We start from the raw sequence: 18,727 nt of genomic DNA, 5'->3' as shown, positions 1-18,727 counted from the left end.
AGGCAAATTTTTTCTTTCTTTTTTTATTTGTACATTCATCCTTTCATAATTAGCAAACAGCGTTTTTGCAGTCATTTTTCCTCCTTCTTGTTAAGATGGTACCAGGAGATTGAAATATATCATAAATAAACCACTGAAAGAGTTAAGTGACAACACGTGGTTCTCTGCCTTCATCAATTCTGGTCTTCCACACGGACAAAGGTCCTTTCTCTGGTTTGTACTGGACGTTGACGCCATCGGGGTCCAAGCGTCCCTGATTTCTCATGTCCTCAAACTTTTCCTTCGGCCACTTTGTGAAACCCCACTTGTGAGACACAATCACCTAAAATGATTTGAAAAAAAAAAATTGCATTTGAAATACAACAATAATGAATAACGTGTTTTGAAACACACAAAGGTTTTCATTTTGTTTTCTTCTGTATCAACATACTATGGGCCTGCCTCACCAGTAACATACCTTATTAAGATTTTCAGTCAACTCTCTGAGCGGTCTTTTAATAAATAAATTATTTCATCGACTTGATGGAAATCTGCATCAAGATTTTAAAGCATTCCCATTCAAGCACTTTTAAGTCCACAGTTTTGTTAAACAGTGGTCTATCCACATGCCTAAACCAATGGTTATCAAATTATTGCTATATCATACTGTCAAACTGACTTTACTTACATATGCCAAAATGATCAGTCATGCACACACATCAATTAGCATCCCTTACCTTCTGACGTCCAGGGAACTTCATCTTAGCTCTCCTCAGAGCCTCAATGACGTTGGCCTTTGCACCTTCTCTGGCACGTACAGACATGATAGGCTGACCAATGTGTACACGAGCTACTGTGCCAGTAGCCTTGCCAAAGGCACCACGCATGCCAGTCTGGAGCCTGAGGAAGAAAATAAGGAAATATCAGGAGATTCGGAGACATCGTTTCTTTACAATGACAAGGCATATTGATTAATGGTCACCATGTTTGTCTGGTAGAGGTACCGACACATTTAAGTTGATATTTTATAGTCATTCTTTGTCTGAAAAATATGCAACTGGGAAATTTTGGGGAGGTAAATGTAATTGGCAAAAACTTTATTTCTTTTCTCCGGCATAAAGCAGATAGGGCATTTTCTACATAGCTTTAAAATATCAAATAAACCTATTTTGTAAACGATGTAAAAAGAGACATGCTTTTTAAAATGGGTATAAGCAACAGTAAGGTAACAAAATGGATTCGTAGATATCTTCATTAGGAAACTCACCTATCAGCTCCAGCACACGACAACATTTTGTTGATGCGCAAAACGTGGAAGGGATGCAGTCTCATTCGTATGTGGAAAGTATCTTTGCCTTCAAATTTCACCAAGTACTTGTTGGCACAGATACGACCAGCTTCAAGGGCCTCAGAAGACAACTGCTCATATTCATCAGATACCAGATGGACACACAGTGGAAACTCATTCACGTTGGCCTTCTTGCGCCCAAGGTCAAAAATACGGATCTTCGGATCTGTAAATCAAATCAATATTTTAGAGGAAATCCATGTTTTCAATTAATTGTAATGGACTTCCCCATGACAACATTTGTTCAACTTTGATCTTACCATATACCGTAATACACAAGCTTGTACTAAAGACAAAGTTTCATGCTGTAATAAGTGGAAATATTTAATGTGCTACAATTGGTAATGTTATATCATAATCATGCAACTCACTACGATTAAATTAACTCATAGAGGGACAGGGGAGACGAAAGGGTTTTGTGCCATGTCATGATGACTTGCTGATCTTACCTGGTACACCACGACAAAATCGTGACTTGGGGTAAGGTTTATTTTTGCAGTAACGGTAGCTGAAAACGGAAAGGTATACTTACATCTCAGTGGAAGTGTACTAAACACAAACAAATTTTCTTACAGAAATTGTTATTTATCCAATCTCAAAACAAGTTCTTTAATTAAATTCAAGATCAACAACTTTTTGATACACATATTTACAAACCCCCTCCATCAGTCTTGCATGTGGCTAATGTTTTCGTACATTATATAGGAAAAGTTACTGACGGCATCAACACAAGTAGACAATCTCATAATATTGACATCAGTTAAATCATTAAAAGATACAAAAATTTAATTATATAAGGCACCTGCCATACTTGGCTAACGAGCTCATGCTTTACTTACCAACGAGCTGGACGTCGCCCCATTTTGACCTGTAATTGTCAAGAAATAGGAAGTGTTAGAGTCGAAAGAGCAATGAGTTACAAACCTCAAATATCAAAAGTTCGATTTATATTACAACATTAGCAGAATCTTCTAGAATAAAGCCGATGGATTCTGATTAATATAGGAACTATGTTATTTCACAACAAATATGGCAGCTACCTTGTAAAAGAGAAAGATACCCGGCTGAGCAACCTTTACCTTGACCCAGATAAGTCACTGGATCGTATGATCACCACAAGATTGTGAACCAGAAACTTAACCGATAGGTCAGCTTAAGTAATAGAGTCAAGTGTACAAAGAGAGTGGGTCAGGGATGTTTTCAGTTAGTTTTTTTAGCCTAATTCTAGAGTAGACGTCATTTTAAACGTAAGTTTGCTATGAACTTAATCTCGGCCTCTGGGGAAGGAAAAAGACGAAATGAACAGTAAGTGATACTTCTAAGTAAATGTTGTTAATGTTGTGATATTAATATGTTAATATTCATAGACTTTGATTTGTTTACGTTTCTGTGTTTTCTGTTGAATTATTAAAGATTATAAGAGTAATTGCCATATAAAATGCACACTCAAACATTCACAGAATTATCAGGATTCCAAGGTTCCTTAATTATTAGTGAATTGACTTAAATTGAATTGCATTCCGCATGCATCACCCTACACATTGTGAGTTAAGGAGACAGTTGAATTCTAACTTTTCTGATCTCTGCACATGTTTGAGGGCCCAGTTTTTATGTGCAGTATGTTGCATGTACCAAATAACCTGTAATTTACATATATGAAAGTGACCAGGTTTCTTTTTTTTTTTTGTGAAAATTTACAATTTAATTTTTTTTAAACAAATTAGTCTGTGTGCTATCATCAAAGAAATGAGGAACATTTAAGATAACAATGGCCTCATGCAGGGTCTCCATAATTAAGGCCATTTGCTTAAAATCCCAGTTCCAAGAGAATAAAAGATCATAAAGTATATGTGGTTCGAATAAAATCACCCAACTGTTGAAACCATGCAATCTTGTGAAATGCAATAAGGAAAACAGTATCAGTCTAACAGTGTTATAGATGTATGCTTTTAGAACTGACAGTCTGTCTTAATTGAAAAGATACACCCAATAAAACTCATTCGAATAAGATATTTGGATGATATTTGTTATTTACTAGTATTTAATATTTCAGGTGCTGCTCAGTATTTAAATGAAAGACAGAGTATCCTCACACGGCTTTTAGATGCAGTTAAACAGGTACTTGTGATGTGTGTATTATTGGTAAGATCAAGATTTGCAAATGTGCAGCTCACATCATGAGTAAAAATGGTTTTCAGTGTGTTGAGGGATAATTGTGAAATAGAATTGATAAATTTGTATGAAGCATCATTCTACTTCAGTTTGTCTTGGTTAAAAAAAGTGTCAGATGTTAAATAAGCTCTTATCAGAATCTATAAGATATTATTAAATGCATTAATTTTATTTGAATTTTTCTGAATTATTCCAAAATGATAACCCCACAAGCATAGGAAGGCATGATTGTGAAGAGTAAAAAACAAAGAGTATCCCTATAATTTTTATTTCAGTGCCAAGTTCGATTTGGAGGGAAAACGGAGCTAGCAACAGATTCTGACAGCAGGTAAATATAACTTTCAGTGACATGTTATGTTGTTATGTTCTAATTACATTGTAAAACAAGATAATTGGTTTGCTTATATTTCTCTCTGTGTTTATAGTACATATACTGAGATGAAGCGTTATAATATAAAGCATATATTGTTGAAAATTGATTTTGTTAAGTGATGGAAAAATTAAAAACATAAAATTTAAGATTAAGCCAGCTGTTAATTAGGAATAGTGTTCAGCCAATATATGTGAAACATATTGAGTCTACTTGAAGCTCTTTATAATTATTAACACAGAAATTGATCCAGTCAGGCTGTTCTGCGAACTCGAGCTGTATTTTATGCCTTTCAGTTATTCTTGTAAGTTTGAGGATCATTAGTAACATGGTTTTCCTTTTATTTCGTTTATAATTTTCGTTAATAATCCAGGAAAGTGTAAGGTGATGGCGATGACACATGCAGGTGATAACTGTATGCATCTGTCCATAAAAAAGGATGTTATGTTTGTTTTTCAGAGTTGTCTGCTTGCTGTCTGTGTGGGAGAGTGCATTGCAGCATGGCGTTAAGCAGAACCTGGTGGCAAACAAGGCCTTATCAACCCTAAAGTAAATTGATGTTTTATTTGCAACAAAACTTAGATTTTTTTAAACAAAAGATAAAGTATGATTTTTTAAGATATAATGGGCCATTTCACTGCTTTCCCCCTTCCATAACACCTGTTTCACTCTTTTGTCTCTTTTTACTTCAGAAAAAAGAAATATGCTCTTGCACCTCATCTCAATTCTTTTCAATTAGTTTGATAGGAATAGTAGTAGTAAAAGGTTTTATAGAGGAAAAGATGAGGCAAAAGGTAAATACTGTAAAGCTGAGCTAATATCAGTTCATATTTACTATTCTAGTAACAAGAATTAAGAAATAAGATATCCACACCACCTTTGTAATGACTGCTACTTAAATCTTCATTAAGTTAATCTATGACAGAAATTAGAGTTGATAGTTGAATTATTTTAGGCAAGTGACAGAACTTACTGGGCTCTCCAAGGTGAAGGGTTTGGGTGTCCTTTCAGACTTACAAAACATAGAAACAGAGCCAGGTGAGGATAAATGTCATGTGTACCATGTTATGATATTTTACAAAGTAATTATTATTATTGTTTATGTTTAGTCTGTGTGTAAAAATAATGAACATATTTCTATGGCAAAAAAAAGAAAAGTATACTGCCTTTTGACAGTTATGTGTGATTTTGATTTCTGCATTAATGCGTCAGTATGGAGTGGACAACCCAGAGGATTTTATGGAATTACTAGTAGATGTTTGTTTGTTATGTTTTCAGTATTTTGGTATTATGTGAAGGAATTCTTGAGTCAACATGAGATTAAGCGGTATATGTCTCTGAAGCACATTAACACAGATGCAGGGCGTGGCCGGGCGTGGCTCAGATCCAGTTTTAATGAACACTCCCTGGAGAGGCATATGCATGTATTTCTGGACAGTCATCAAAAGTTGAGGTAAATCATAGTTGTTGCTTGTAGGAAATTATTAAATAGTTTTGAATTTATCCGTCATGCAGGCCAAAATTAATACAGCTTACTGGATTATTTACCATTTTCATGTTGAGATTTTAAAGATACTGTTTTAGATTGCCCAAATGATAAATTTTTATTTTTGTTTTAATTTTGTTCAGTCAATATTATGAAGATTGGGCTTTTTTGAAAGATGTGGAGAGAAGCAGCATGCTTCCTATGATGGCTGCAGGTATGTACATAGCTTTATTTACTTCCATTTACTCCTGACTATTTCTGTCTTTAAAAAGGATATGTAAGATTGTAACAAATGTACAGGGAATTAGCTGAAATGGCTTTGCCCTCATGTATATCACCAACTTGGTAAAGATATGTATTGAAGCTAATGCCATATTTGCTTTGAAATCATTTTGTTGAAATATATCCCATTTGTTAAATTTGAATTTGGAGAACAGACAGACATTTGTAGTAAATTAGTGTAATAATTGCAGATGCTGAGTAATGTCAAGTTGAATTGTAGTGGTTATCATAAGTTCAACAGAACTTTCATGACCTATGTACTATACTTGTAGAAGTACCACAATATGGTGTTTGAGTGAAGTGAATCATTAACTTTCACACAATGACAGCTGATATGAACCACTTGTTGACATTGAAGTAATGTGACACTGATAACATATTGATATACATGTATTAGGACTTATCAATGTATGCTGCATTGTTAACAATATCAACATTTAATTGTCCCAGTTCCTATAATATGTGTTTATTTCAGGACTGGGATCCATTTTATTTGCAATAAATATAGACAATGAAGAACTGAATAAAATCCGGCCTGTGTCGTCCTCTTTACCTGTCAGTACCCCTCAACCACTCAGGTCAGCAAGTCAGGATGAACCCAAACCAGTGTTGGCTGGAGATGTGGAAGTTGGGACGGGTAGAATAACATTTTTTTGCAAGGAGTTTCTTAGGGTTTATAGAACTTACGGTGTAACTGCACATTTTTTTGTTTTGATATATATCTGAGGTTATGGCTTTTAAGTTTTGTTTTATTTCCTGATTGATAAAACAGACACTATCTCAAAAGATTATTTATCTTAAAGCCTACATTTACAGAGTAATATAAATTCTTTATCAAAAATAAAGTATTTCATGATATTTAAAAACCCATTTCAGAAAAGAAAAAAGACAAGAAGAAGAAGAAAAAAGTCTCAACTATTGTGTCATTTGATGAAGATGATGATGGTGCTAGTACAACAAACACAACAGAGAGTAAGCCAGTCAAAGTGTCTCATCTGAGAAGCAGAAGTAGTGACCTTTCAAAACAAATGAAAAGTGTAGAATTTCAGACCTCAGGAACTTTGTCCAGTTCATACCCTGACTCTCATTCTATATCATTAACATGTGCCTCAGTGGAAGAGAGGACATCTGTTCATTTCAAGAAAGCGGACTCTGAAAATAAATTTACTGATGAGAAGGAATCTAAGAAACGCAGAGATTCTGAGGGATCGGATCAGGAACCTAGCATTTATGATTCAGTTGTTAAAAAGGACACTAATAGGGATGTGGAAAAAGAAGTTGGTGGTGGAAGAATTAAACATTCACGAAGCTCGACTTCTCTGGCTTCTCATTCAAGCAGAGGATCTGCAGAAGCTGATGCTGTTAGGTTTGTGAAATTTACTAGATAAATTCTTTATTTACAGCATTGCAGTTTTCTTTAGAATGTGCCTATTATTTGCAAGATTTGAAAAAGTTATCGTAAACATTACATACGAATGATAAGAAAGGCCTACTTGCTCCAAGTGAAATGTCATCTTTACCCATTCCAGCATGGACATTCCATCAGATCTGACTCCTCTGTCAGTGCTAGGAGAGCCAGTGGATGTAGATAACCTGGGACCATACAGCAAGTCTCTAGATTCCAGATCTGGTAAAGTTTACTTTTATACATACTCTGTGTAGTAAAAAAGTGAAGAGTGATATAAACATTTAAGTATCCATAATTATCAGCTTCCAACCAGAATTTAATTGGAAAGTCTGGGTAAAATTTGTTGATGTAAATAAACTTACTGACATGGTAATGTAGTGGTTCATGTAAATCTGTTGTGTTTTCAGGAAGTTCTTCATCTGCTGACCTAACTACATTGCCAAACTATCCAGACACAGAACATGCAGCTTTGGCTCTTGCCATGGCACAAAAGGGACTTACTGACTAGTAAGTTTTACGTTGACCTCTTGTAATGGGAATTTTTTATAGTGCCTTTTTATAAATAAGGGATTTTGGACCAAGATTTAAAAAAAGGATGACTGATCTCAAATAATAGTTTATTCAAATCAACTTGATACTTAGTTACTTGTCTGATTTATTTTATTCTATTTTTTATATCAATCAAGTCTTACAATTTTACTTTGATTTGTTTTATGAGCCATATTATAGACTGAAGTTAAAAACAATTAGTGAAATGAAATAGGGGTAGGGGTAGCAATGTTACATATGATGTTAGCTAGACAGTACAAGAATTATTACATCCTGCTGTATTACATATTACATTTTTTCATCTTCTGTTACTCAGCTTTGGACAGAGGACAGAGGGCGATGGAGGAAATGTTGCTGAAAGTCCAAAACATGAAACCATGACAACTGGTATGTTATATTTTTTTCTTTGGAATAATGAAATCAGTTCAATATATGACTTTATAATGTTGTTACTAGTATGTCTGAACATTTCAATTTGACAGTACAATTTTTCTTATAAATTTGAAAATTGAATACTTTTGTCAATTTATCAACAGGTGAACTGAAACAGGCAGTGGTTGCCATGATGGTGAGAAAAGATGAGGTAGAAGAACAAAATAAGTAAGTTTAACTTTTATTATTTGAAAAAATTTAAAATATCCTGACTTAATGATGTCAGTGTGACTGAAATTATACATTTGAATTCATGGCAATATCATTATATACATGGTATTTTGTCATTCAGTGAAATAAGGATCTATAGAATAATTCTTGGCTTAAGTGAATGTAGGTATAAAAGCAAATTTGGGTGATGTGTTAAAGAGTAGATATATCTGCTGGTATGATCATAAAAAGTATGCCATACTGCCAAATAGAAGGGATAGGTTTTAAATGACAAGTGGAATGGTGTTACATAGTGTTATGTACACATTTTTTCATTAAAAGGGCTCTGCATGCCATGTATGACAGTGAAAGAGAGACCAATGTCGGACTGAGACTTGAGATAGAAGAGATGGAGAAGGACCATAAACAGAAACATGAAGCAGATCAGAAGAAGATACAGGCTCTTGGCAGGTATGTAACTGTTGCAGGCAAGATTTAGACTTTAAAACCATCTGTTTGAGATTGAAATCACCGATTCGCTGAGGCAAACTCCTCAGAGCCTCCTTCTTTATCACTTATTGCGCTGAAACTAATATTCATTTTGTTTTGATTTTTTTCTCATCAACGCTAGTGGCTCTTCTTGGGAATACTGTGGACATGTCAACATAAACAAAAGGGACTTACTATACTTGTAGAATCATAGTGATTTGTGAAGTTGGATTAACAATATTAATAATCCATATTTTGCTTTTATATCACCCTATTTTCTTGGGAATGACATTTTCTTTTGTGTACTCGCATCCAGAGTCATTTATTTTAGTGTATTGCACCATGTTGCACTGTATTGCACATTTTAGTGTGACCGAATAAAAGATAGCAGGTTGGAACAGGTTTATTTGCCATGTAGCTGCATGTACAAGTTTCTTTTTATATTGATATTTGAAAATGCTTTTATTTTAATTATAATATTAGTTTATGTACAGATATAGTCACAGAAAACTTAAAATGCAGTCTATTTTCAGGGAGAATGACCTCCTAAAACACCAGTTAAAGAAGTATGTGAGTGCTGTGCAGTTGTTGAGAACACAGGGGGCTCACGCAGACAGTAAGTAACCTTTGTGATGGCCAGGAACAGAAACTTTTAAGATTGTTTCTACAACAAAAGTGCTTTTTGAAAACCCACATTTTCATGTATTTATGATTATATTTTATTTTAGAAGATTAAGTTTCCAAGAGAGGTGATATCTTGAATGATTTCAAATAACAACATTGTAGTTCTGTAGAGTGTAGTTCTGTAGAAATTACAGCCATAATTTGATTTTTTAAAAAATCTTTTACTTTTAGATTTAGGTATTCACTTAGATGAACCTCAGCCAGTTGTCCCCCCTGAGAAGGAAGAGATTGACTACTGCCATGAGGCCAGTGAATATGAAAGAAAACTTGTTCAGGTAGTGTCATTCTCTCAAGATGGGTTTATTATTCCTTTGACATGTACACTTAGAAAATAAGCACAATCATTTGTTTTTATTCCTATTTACAAGGATGGTATTTTCATTTTTTGGGATATTTCTTGATTTTTTTTGTGTGAACTTGGGTTTTGAATTTGTTGGGTTTTGGGTGAAATTATCAAAAAATTAAAATATATTTGTACATGTTCTATGTTTATGTAGGTTGCAGAAATGCATGGTGAACTGATGGAATTCAATGAAATGTTGCACAAAGAACTGAATAGCAAAGAGATCCTAATAAAACGATTACAGAATGCACTGGAAGAACTGAGAGGACCGGTTTGTAAAATTTTTCCAGACTGTTGACTTTTTTATAGAGATTGGTTTTTTTGAAAATGTAAAAAAGAAAAAATAAATCCACACTCACAAGGAATCTACAAACTTTGACAAATTCTTTAGTTGCTGTGAGTTTATAATATTTCTTTATGTTTACAGTTTTGAATTCTACTGCATGATTGAGATATAAATTTTTGTTGCAGTTACCGAGTAACAGTGGATTTGAAAATGTAGGATCTGGTGATGACATTAGCATGGTTTCCACAGATTCGTAAGTTTCTTCTGTTCTTCTTCTTTCATAACTTTTTTGTTTCAAGTATAGCTGCTATTTCAGTGACTTCAGCAGAGAATTATTCATGAAGTGTAACTGATTCATTTTCACCAAAGTCCTTTTTTTACCATGGTATAAAATAACATTTTTTTTTTATATTTGAAGACAAAACCGTCCTCTGGTCAACATCTGGATTCCTTCAGCTTTTATGAGAGGAAAAGGTTCAGATATCCATCATGTGTATCAGGTGAGAACTGTTTACTTTGAACTATGATAGGATGTAACTGAGTGCACATTTCAAACATGTCATTTTATTTATCAATAAGAATTTTTTTTGTGTATAAAAAAGGGTCTTTTGGAAAGGAGTTGTATAGATGCAGTTGTATATATGGATAATATCCATATCTTACTGATTCATAAATATTTCTTGATTTAATAGATTTATATTCGAATCAAAGATGAAGAGTGGAATGTGTACAGAAGATATGCACAGTTTAATGAACTTCACAAAGTACTGAAGAAGAAGATGCCTATTCTGAATACAGTTGAATTTCCACCAAAAAAAGCAATTGGAAATAAGGTAAGACAAACCTTAATGTGATCAGTGAAAGTATTTAAGATTTTGCTTGCTTTTACATTTGGTCATTCACACCCAATTCACTATGTTGCAATTCAAATTTGGCTGCAGCATTACCTTAAGTTGAATGCCATTTTTTAAGCAGAACTTGATTAAAATACAATAATCAACAAGTTTAATAGAGTGTAAATTTTCTTCCTTCTGGAAATTGCTCTTTTTTATTGTGGGGAGAAAGATATTCAAAAATAGAAATCTTAGTTGGGGGGGGGGGTCTTTTTCGTTAGCATTTTTCGACAGTTGTCGAGAAATCATCTCAAAGATTTTGTTTTGCACTTTGTAGGGAAGTAGGTTTGTCGAGGAAAGAAGAAAGAAACTGCAGCTGTATTTAAGAAGAGTATTAAATTACATTGTACAGCAAAATCCTGATCTTGCCAATGGTGCCTGCAAGGATGTCCTTCTCAAAATTTTACCTTTCTTCGGGTAAGGAAATATTCATTCATTCTTGAAAACATAGTTTCATATTTATCATGAATGAAATACAATAAATATATGCAGAAAGTTGTAATTACTTGAAAAGAAATTGGGAAAATATCTTCCAGTAATCAGCTCATTCATTTTACAGGGATCAAGTCAAGTCGGAGAAGCCATCGAAAAAAGGATTGTCTCGTAAAAAAAGTCTCCCCACCATGAACTCCACTCCTCTCCAGGAACAGTCTCCACAGTATTCAGGATTGTGATAAATTACATTACTAAATATTTTAAAGTTAACATATGTGCAATTATTGTGGCCCTTTTCAACTTGAGCAATATACTTAACTAGGACCAGTCCACTTTGAGAGATTCTGGCATGTAGTTACTCCCTTTAATTTTTAGTTTGTTTCCTATTTAGTTCAGTCAATTGATTGGCCATGTAGAGCAGGGGTGTCATGCGAAACTCTTAGGTTATAGCCAGGCTATCTACTTGCCAATCTTTCAAACTGGACCTGTCAAATTAAGTGTTCCACTCGATGTAGAAATGGCCCTATTTTACCAGGATGCTTATTTTCTGATTTTATGTACATCAGGACTTCAAAAGGTGCCAAAGGTGCTCCAAGGGTGAAAAGATTTCATTGGTGCAAAAGATTATTGTTCAGTTTGTTGAATGAAATGATTAGAATCACAATTTGTCTTTATGCCAGTGAAGTTACTTGTAGCTCAAGTAATTAAGATGATATTATGGTCAGATGGGTCTTATAGCTATTTTAAACTTCTGAATATTTTACATGATTCTGAAGATACATGAACAACACTACAGTTGAATGGGTCTTCCACTCCAGAGGAAACGGATAAGTTTTATGAATGTTGCAAAAATATTGATACAATGCTTTGTAGTCAACTGTGGTGGCTAATATGTGTCATATGCTGGAACAGTACATGGGTCCACGTATTGTGATGAATAAGAAACGACATGCTTTCTGTGCTGAGTATGAGTTTATAATATTCAGTAAGATTTTGTAGTGTATATTTTGTTATTATATACCACTTGCTAATCATGTTAGAAAAGTATTCTACAGATTTTGTGTAAGTTGATAAAGACAGTGAAAGTGGCCAGTTTCTTATAATTAATGCTCAGCAGAACAGATCATTTTTTTCCACATTTCACTATGAATAGGCCTTCTAGCTAGATGACTAGATGTTGACTTCATATGTTTACTGAAATGCTCGCTTTCCAGCATTCATTAGTCAACATCTGGTCATGCAGCTGCAAAAAGCCTATTGATGTCCTAAAAGTACATTGTTTTGAGCACCTGCTAAAACTCCCTATACACTAGATGGCCTCCTTTCTGCTTTCTTTGTGCGACAATGAAAATGGCACCGCTGTGGTCGTAGAAAGTAGGTACAAACAATGCTTTGGTTGCAGAATGAATGCTCAATGAGCGGCCATATGTCGGCACGTGATGTATTATTTTTTTCTACTCTCAAACTGGGCCGTTCTACGAGACACAGAAAGGAAGCCGCCCAGTGTAAAGGGGGCTTGACTTCAGAAGGTACATCAGGCTGAAATTGAAATGGTATTGGCAATTATATACAATACTTGACTTGAGGATTTTAAATAGAATTGGAGTCTTTCCTATTCCACAAGTTGATATTTCAAGTGTCTGTCTTTCAACAGAAGTATTTCTTCAATATATCAGAAATTATTGCCAATGGAGATTTTAATTTGATACAATTTTGTCAGATTTTCTCCTGTCTTCTTAAAGACCATTTTATAATGTAGATGATGTTAAGCATTCCTTTTAGAGATTTTAATCAGTTTTTCTAATATACTTAGCCAATTGCTGTATACTCTGTACAAGTTATCTTTCTAGTTTTAAATAAGTTGAAACTGTTTGCAGTTAAACATGGTATGGCTTTATTACTCTCAATGTTTTTTTGTTTGTTTGTTAGCTAGCACTGTTATATTTGATAATACTGGTGTAGCCTACAACCTATTTTGTAAATAAAATTGATCAAGTAATAAGAATCACTGATCTTTTTACCTGGAAGCACTTCCAGAACTCTTGGCATCCAAGATAATCATTAATCATGCAGATGTACATTCAAAAATATTGATCTACCAGTTGCTAAAATTTGTGATTAAGAGCATGCTTTGATAAATATATAATCCATGTCAAAGTAATTTCTTTAAAATCTGAGCAAGAAGGACTAAATATGTTCTTTTTACCTGTACTCTGGAACTTTATTTGGTTTTGCCCAAAATCATAAGTTTAAAACCACACGGAAAATAATACTTAACCCCCAAAGAAAAAACTCTTATAATGTTTCATTCTCAAAGGTATTTCAAGAATCTTATATTACCTATCCAGCAACTTTTTTATCTATCAGTATTGTAATAGAAGCTGAGACCTAGGCCCTGTGTTCAAATTGGGGTTATGTCGATATTCCCCCGCACTGATAATCCCCCTTAGTAATTTTTTGTATTATGCGCATCGATTCCACCCCAAACCGATAGATCCCCACACCGATACTTCCCTTCATTATATCTGTAATTGTGGGGTAGTATCGGTGCGGGGAATAATTGGTGCGGGAATGTACTGGTGCGGGGGAGCATCAGTGCGGGGACTTATCGGCATGTTACCTTCAAATTGCAGTAATAAGAATTTTCTATCAGCAGATTTTCGACTTTTTGGGAGCCAAAAATATTATTTTTTGAGATCTATGCAGGGCGCCCCCTGGACTTGCGCCATATTTTCAGACTTTTTCACTCTTATGGAAGTTTCATCTCTGAAATTGAGATGGATTGGACTGTGCAAAGAATGCTAGAATTCTGAACATGTAATCTTTATCAAATTGTGACTCACAAAGGCTCTTTGAGGCTGTAAAAATCAAAGAGGAGTTGGGTTAAATTCTGACCAAATCTGACCACAATGCTGGTTTCATAACAGTTTAATCAACAAAGCATTGCTTAGTAATTCAAGGGAGAAAAATGAACATGTAAGAGAAAATGAGCACTTTCAAAAATTTTTATTTGTTTGGTTTGTGTATCACAGAGAAATGAGACAATTTGCCATTTCTAAGCTGTACTGAAAATGTAACCATATGCAGCTAGCATACATGCACTGCTCATATAAAATACTTAGGAACATATTGCCAGTAAATATTACTAATTTTGTATTAATAAGCCTAAGTACATAACTACACAGAGACTGATTACACTGTGATACAAACATCAGTTTATACATGTATCCGAACTTGATGCATTGCAAGTATATGGTATGTGCCACTTTCCCTAATGCTTAAACATATTATTAAATGTAAAAATACTTTGTTGCATTAATAAATACATATATTATATGCAGTGGCTGACAAATATACATAAAATTAAGCTTCAGCTACTACATACACATGAGTCCTCAAATAAAATGTATTTCATTATGTTCACTGTCCTCAAATAAAAGGTATTTCATTATGTTCACTAAGTAAAACTAATGGATACAATGTATTTGACATTTTCCTGTTAAAAGTTTACAAAAAGCTACCATTTTTTAAAAGAAATTTTTACTGACACAGTTAAAAAGTATTTGGTTGTTGTTTTATCATGAATAATACATTGTAATAAGTGCACATTTCTTATATATAAACATCAGCACAGTAACAAACATTCATTATCAGAACTTTTAGTGTATGTCTGAGGCATCAGACAATTTTTTGCCAGATTTTTGTAGCAATGTTGTTTAATAAATTTCATAGATATTAACTTTGATAAAGAGGTATATTGTAATTTCATAACTGTGTTTTTCACTAAATTAATCAAGATGTGCATGCATTTAAATATGTCAGCTCTCTGTTGACAGCTGATTGTGACAACTGACTTTGGCTGCAAACATACAAAATGCTTACCAATGACAGCTAACATTGCACAGTTCCCATTCACTAACACATTTACTATATAAACTAACTGCAATCAGCACGTTTAACTTGGACAGGAAATAGTCTACTGGTGTTTCCAGTGGTTTCAAACTTTCTAAATGTGTACATCCTTGGCATGCTAACATAGGACTATTTCAGAGTTAAGTAAGACCTGTTTTGAATGTGACTATATATATATAAAAAATTACCCCCCCCCCCCCCAATTAAAAAAAAAACATTACCATGACTATCATAGTGGTGATGATGATGATGTTGAAAATGGGTGGTTCTTCTTTTGTGAAGATCAAGCAAAACAATCAGACATATTTAAAAAGAACACCATTTTCATTCACAGTACTTTGATCATTCAACACATCACCTTTATCTCCCTGCTGAGTCACAATATCAGTACACTGACTCTCATCACCACTTCCAACTGTACATTTCTCCCTGTTTGAATTTGCATCAGTGTCATTTGCATTCATTTCCTCTGATTTTTCTTGTCCCTTTGGTATTTCTGGCATTCTCCAACTTTCTTCCCTGTCAACATCACTGGTAACAACTAGTAGTAGTTCTTTATCTTTACTCTCCATCTGTTCCTTCAGGTAAGTCTGTAAATCCAGCGAGGTTCCAATAACCTCTGGGGCATCAAGCTTGGAATCCAAATTGTAATATACCTCACCAATTTTTCTCATACTTATCCAGTGTTTTCTGTGGATGGGGAGTCTGAGAAACCCCCATTTGTAGTCTGTTGGGATGTTCAGAATAAACCCTAATATTTTGTCAAAGTTTAAACTGCCTATATCTCTGGAATCACAAACAAATAAGGTTATTCTTTGCATTCGGTTACACTCTTTTTTTTTTTATATTATGACCCACCAAATTACATATTTTGCTCAGGTAGTTTGTTCAACCAGGGAGTTACATGCACACATACACCTGTACACCTGGTTAACATGGAAAAATGACATACTGTCAGACAAAATGCCAACCTTTGCACCCTGGCATTAGGTTATTCATAACCCACAAAACAGATGTGTAAATAGCAAATGCAGGTTATCCAATACAGCACCTGGACTGAATATATAGACATTACAATCTAAAATCATTTAGGAATGCAGGCTATATTTTACATCAAAGCAGACAAAATACCATTTCTTTTTTACTGAAATATTAGCCTTAGCACACACACAAAAAAAGTAACATGACCACAGCACTCAGTCTGCAGCATCACTTACTTCCTCTTATCAAACCATATGGTTTCACAGTTCTTGGTTTGTATAGCTGCCATGATTACATTTACATCATAGTTGCCAAAGCCAAGCACACTCTTGTGAGGATTCAAGAAATACCCTGGGGAGAGCCTGCAAAGAGAAAACACAAACACGAATAGATTATATGAATAAAAGTGGCATATTTGACATCAAATAAAATATGAAATCCAGGTTATGGCTGAAATTCACTATGGAGTGAATGGATTGCAAAACAAATTGCTAAATATCTATATAGATACCACATTGAATATACACATGAATGAACAATATTAAATAATGGGTGAATGAAAACAAACGATGATAATCTGTGAAAGAGAAAAAGAATAATATTCTACTGGTAGTTAAAATGATCAATATAAAACTTAGAAGCCCCATGACATCTGGCTTGCTACAAATGCTGTATTTACAGTTAATGAAAAGATTGCATGTTTTCAGGAACAGAAATCATACTTCAGTATACCACAAGAGACTACAGTAAAGTTCGAGAAACACTAAAAAATAATGACATAATTTAATGTGTTTGTGCATTTAAGTATGTCTTCTTACAAGAGAGGCATCTTCTCCTTGCATTACAAAATTTCTAATACTGAGAACTTAATTTTAATTTTTTTACACAATAGTATTGTAAATTTAATTTACTTCTAAAGACTAAATACCAGTAAAATTAAATTTTCATTTTACAATCAAGTGTATATAACCAGGGATACTGGGACCAGTGCTTCTTTTAAAACATTTTATAACATCAAAGCTAACAATAAAAAACTTGTAAGTAAACATGGTGTGGCCCATGTTAAAATGATGGCCTACTAATTAATAATGCAAATATCTTGTTAAGATCTACATTATATTTCATAGCATATAATTCTTCATCATATCATATCATAAACAACAAAGAAACATATGACAAAATGGTATTCATTATCTGAAATGCACAAAACACATTTAGGATAAAGTTAAACCACTGTAGCAACCCTTGCGAGTACAGTACTTTCAATATTTTCATTTCTGAAGAGGGTGACTAAGACATGTACTTGTCAAAAAGCAGTTGACAGCTAAAGTTCATATTCCTTCTTTAAAAAAACTGATACAATGAAGTGTAAAAAAAAAAGGGAAATTAAAGGTGCCCTCCATGAGAGTTCCTTATACCAAAATGAAATTTCCTAGGGTATAGAGCAAATGTCTCGTACTCACAAATTATTACTTGACCCATCCCTGCGCTGGGGTCTGTCTTCTTCCATTTTCAATGTAATACTAAAGTTTTAAATGAGTGGCCAGTCAAATAGACTGACATCTGCCATCTCTGGTTTTCACCAGGTGAGGTGTTTTTTATTGTGATTCTGTCCCGTGTATATTACAGATGTTGTTTTCATGTTTTATTTAAAGGGTTTTATCACCTTTAAGGTCTGAATTTGAAATTACTAGTATAAGAAGAAATTATAAAAATATTATACAAATGACTATGGGGGGGGGGGGGGGGGGTTGAAAACGTGTGATGAGTACATTAACTTTAAATTATTTAATTCAATTTACCTGGTACAAATATCATCCAGAGACTGCTTTGTAAAAGCCTTTTTATCTTGGAACAAGTTATTCAATGCATGCAGTGCACACATCTCCTTTATCTGTTTTTCATGGTAAATCCCACCATTCGGCTCTATGCTAACTTTGTTGGTGTTTTTGATATTTTTGTCTTTCTTTACACATGACATCCTGGCTCCCATGCCCAAATATATCACACAGTTCCTGACAAAGTCACCTTTGACTTGGCTATGGATATCATAGTGATTTACATGTAGATAAGATGCAGTTTTGTACGTCCATCTGTGCTTGACATAACTGATAACACCACATACAGTATTAAAGACTTAAAATCCCCTTGTCCTGTTGCAGTGCTCATGAATCAAGCAAGTAAAAGCCGAAACGAAGTCATTCACTTGATTGATCATTGATGCCTGGAAGAAACAACATAGGAAGAGCTGCTGTCGACGGCAGATTAAACACAAATTTAAATCACATAATGTGACTTCTTTCTGCTCATCTGTCTTGAGATACACATGGATGTAATGGCAATATTACGCACTCCAAAGTTGGCGGCAGGATTTTGTGTAAAATGTTTCAGTGTATACTCGGCAACAAATCCCAGCCCACCTTGTTGCGGAAAACGTCATCACAACCGTGTAAATATGACTGCTTATATCAAATAAAAATCCACAAAAAAGATACCATTAAATATGCTACCCTGAGTCTAAGAATGCA

At 34.1% G+C, this 18,727-nt stretch overlaps 3 protein-coding genes across 3 annotated transcripts; 1 reads left to right on the top strand and 2 right to left on the bottom strand.

Annotated features, from left to right (window-relative positions):
• Window positions 1-5: 5 nt before the first annotated feature.
• Window positions 6-2,409, bottom strand: LOC106178776 (large ribosomal subunit protein uL16-like). The gene is made up of 6 exons (XM_013562103.2): window positions 2,368-2,409; window positions 2,167-2,195; window positions 1,777-1,835; window positions 1,247-1,493; window positions 717-879; window positions 6-322 (listed from the first exon to the last, which is right to left on the bottom strand). Exons 2-6 carry the CDS (start codon window positions 2,187-2,189, stop codon window positions 143-145), a joined length of 672 nt encoding a protein of 223 aa, XP_013417557.1. The 5' UTR covers window positions 2,190-2,195; window positions 2,368-2,409; the 3' UTR covers window positions 6-142.
• LOC106178775 (sorting nexin-29) lies at window positions 2,392-13,311 on the top strand. The gene is made up of 22 exons (XM_013562102.3): window positions 2,392-2,632; window positions 3,381-3,445; window positions 3,775-3,827; window positions 4,329-4,418; window positions 4,825-4,907; window positions 5,148-5,322; window positions 5,499-5,569; window positions 6,113-6,274; window positions 6,514-7,003; window positions 7,167-7,267; window positions 7,453-7,552; window positions 7,911-7,981; window positions 8,131-8,194; window positions 8,519-8,647; window positions 9,199-9,281; window positions 9,521-9,624; window positions 9,847-9,963; window positions 10,164-10,231; window positions 10,397-10,478; window positions 10,671-10,811; window positions 11,149-11,288; window positions 11,431-13,311. Exons 1-22 carry the CDS (start codon window positions 2,626-2,628, stop codon window positions 11,543-11,545), a joined length of 2,511 nt encoding a protein of 836 aa, XP_013417556.2. The 5' UTR covers window positions 2,392-2,625; the 3' UTR covers window positions 11,546-13,311.
• A 982-nt stretch (window positions 13,312-14,293) lies between these two features.
• On the bottom strand, window positions 14,294-18,657 carry LOC106178742 (josephin-1). The gene is made up of 3 exons (XM_013562047.2): window positions 18,002-18,657; window positions 16,436-16,561; window positions 14,294-16,004 (listed from the first exon to the last, which is right to left on the bottom strand). Exons 1-3 carry the CDS (start codon window positions 18,190-18,192, stop codon window positions 15,515-15,517), a joined length of 807 nt encoding a protein of 268 aa, XP_013417501.1. The 5' UTR covers window positions 18,193-18,657; the 3' UTR covers window positions 14,294-15,514.
• Between the last annotated feature and the right edge of the window lie 70 nt (window positions 18,658-18,727).

The sequence above is a fragment of the Lingula anatina genome, chromosome 2 (genome assembly GCF_051362555.1).
Source record: "Lingula anatina isolate TDL-2025a chromosome 2, LinAna3.0, whole genome shotgun sequence".
In the NCBI taxonomy this organism is placed as follows: domain Eukaryota; kingdom Metazoa; phylum Brachiopoda; class Lingulata; order Lingulida; family Lingulidae; genus Lingula; species Lingula anatina.
Note: the sequence above shows the minus strand (reverse complement) of the source record. Positions and strands in the feature narration are given on the sequence as shown.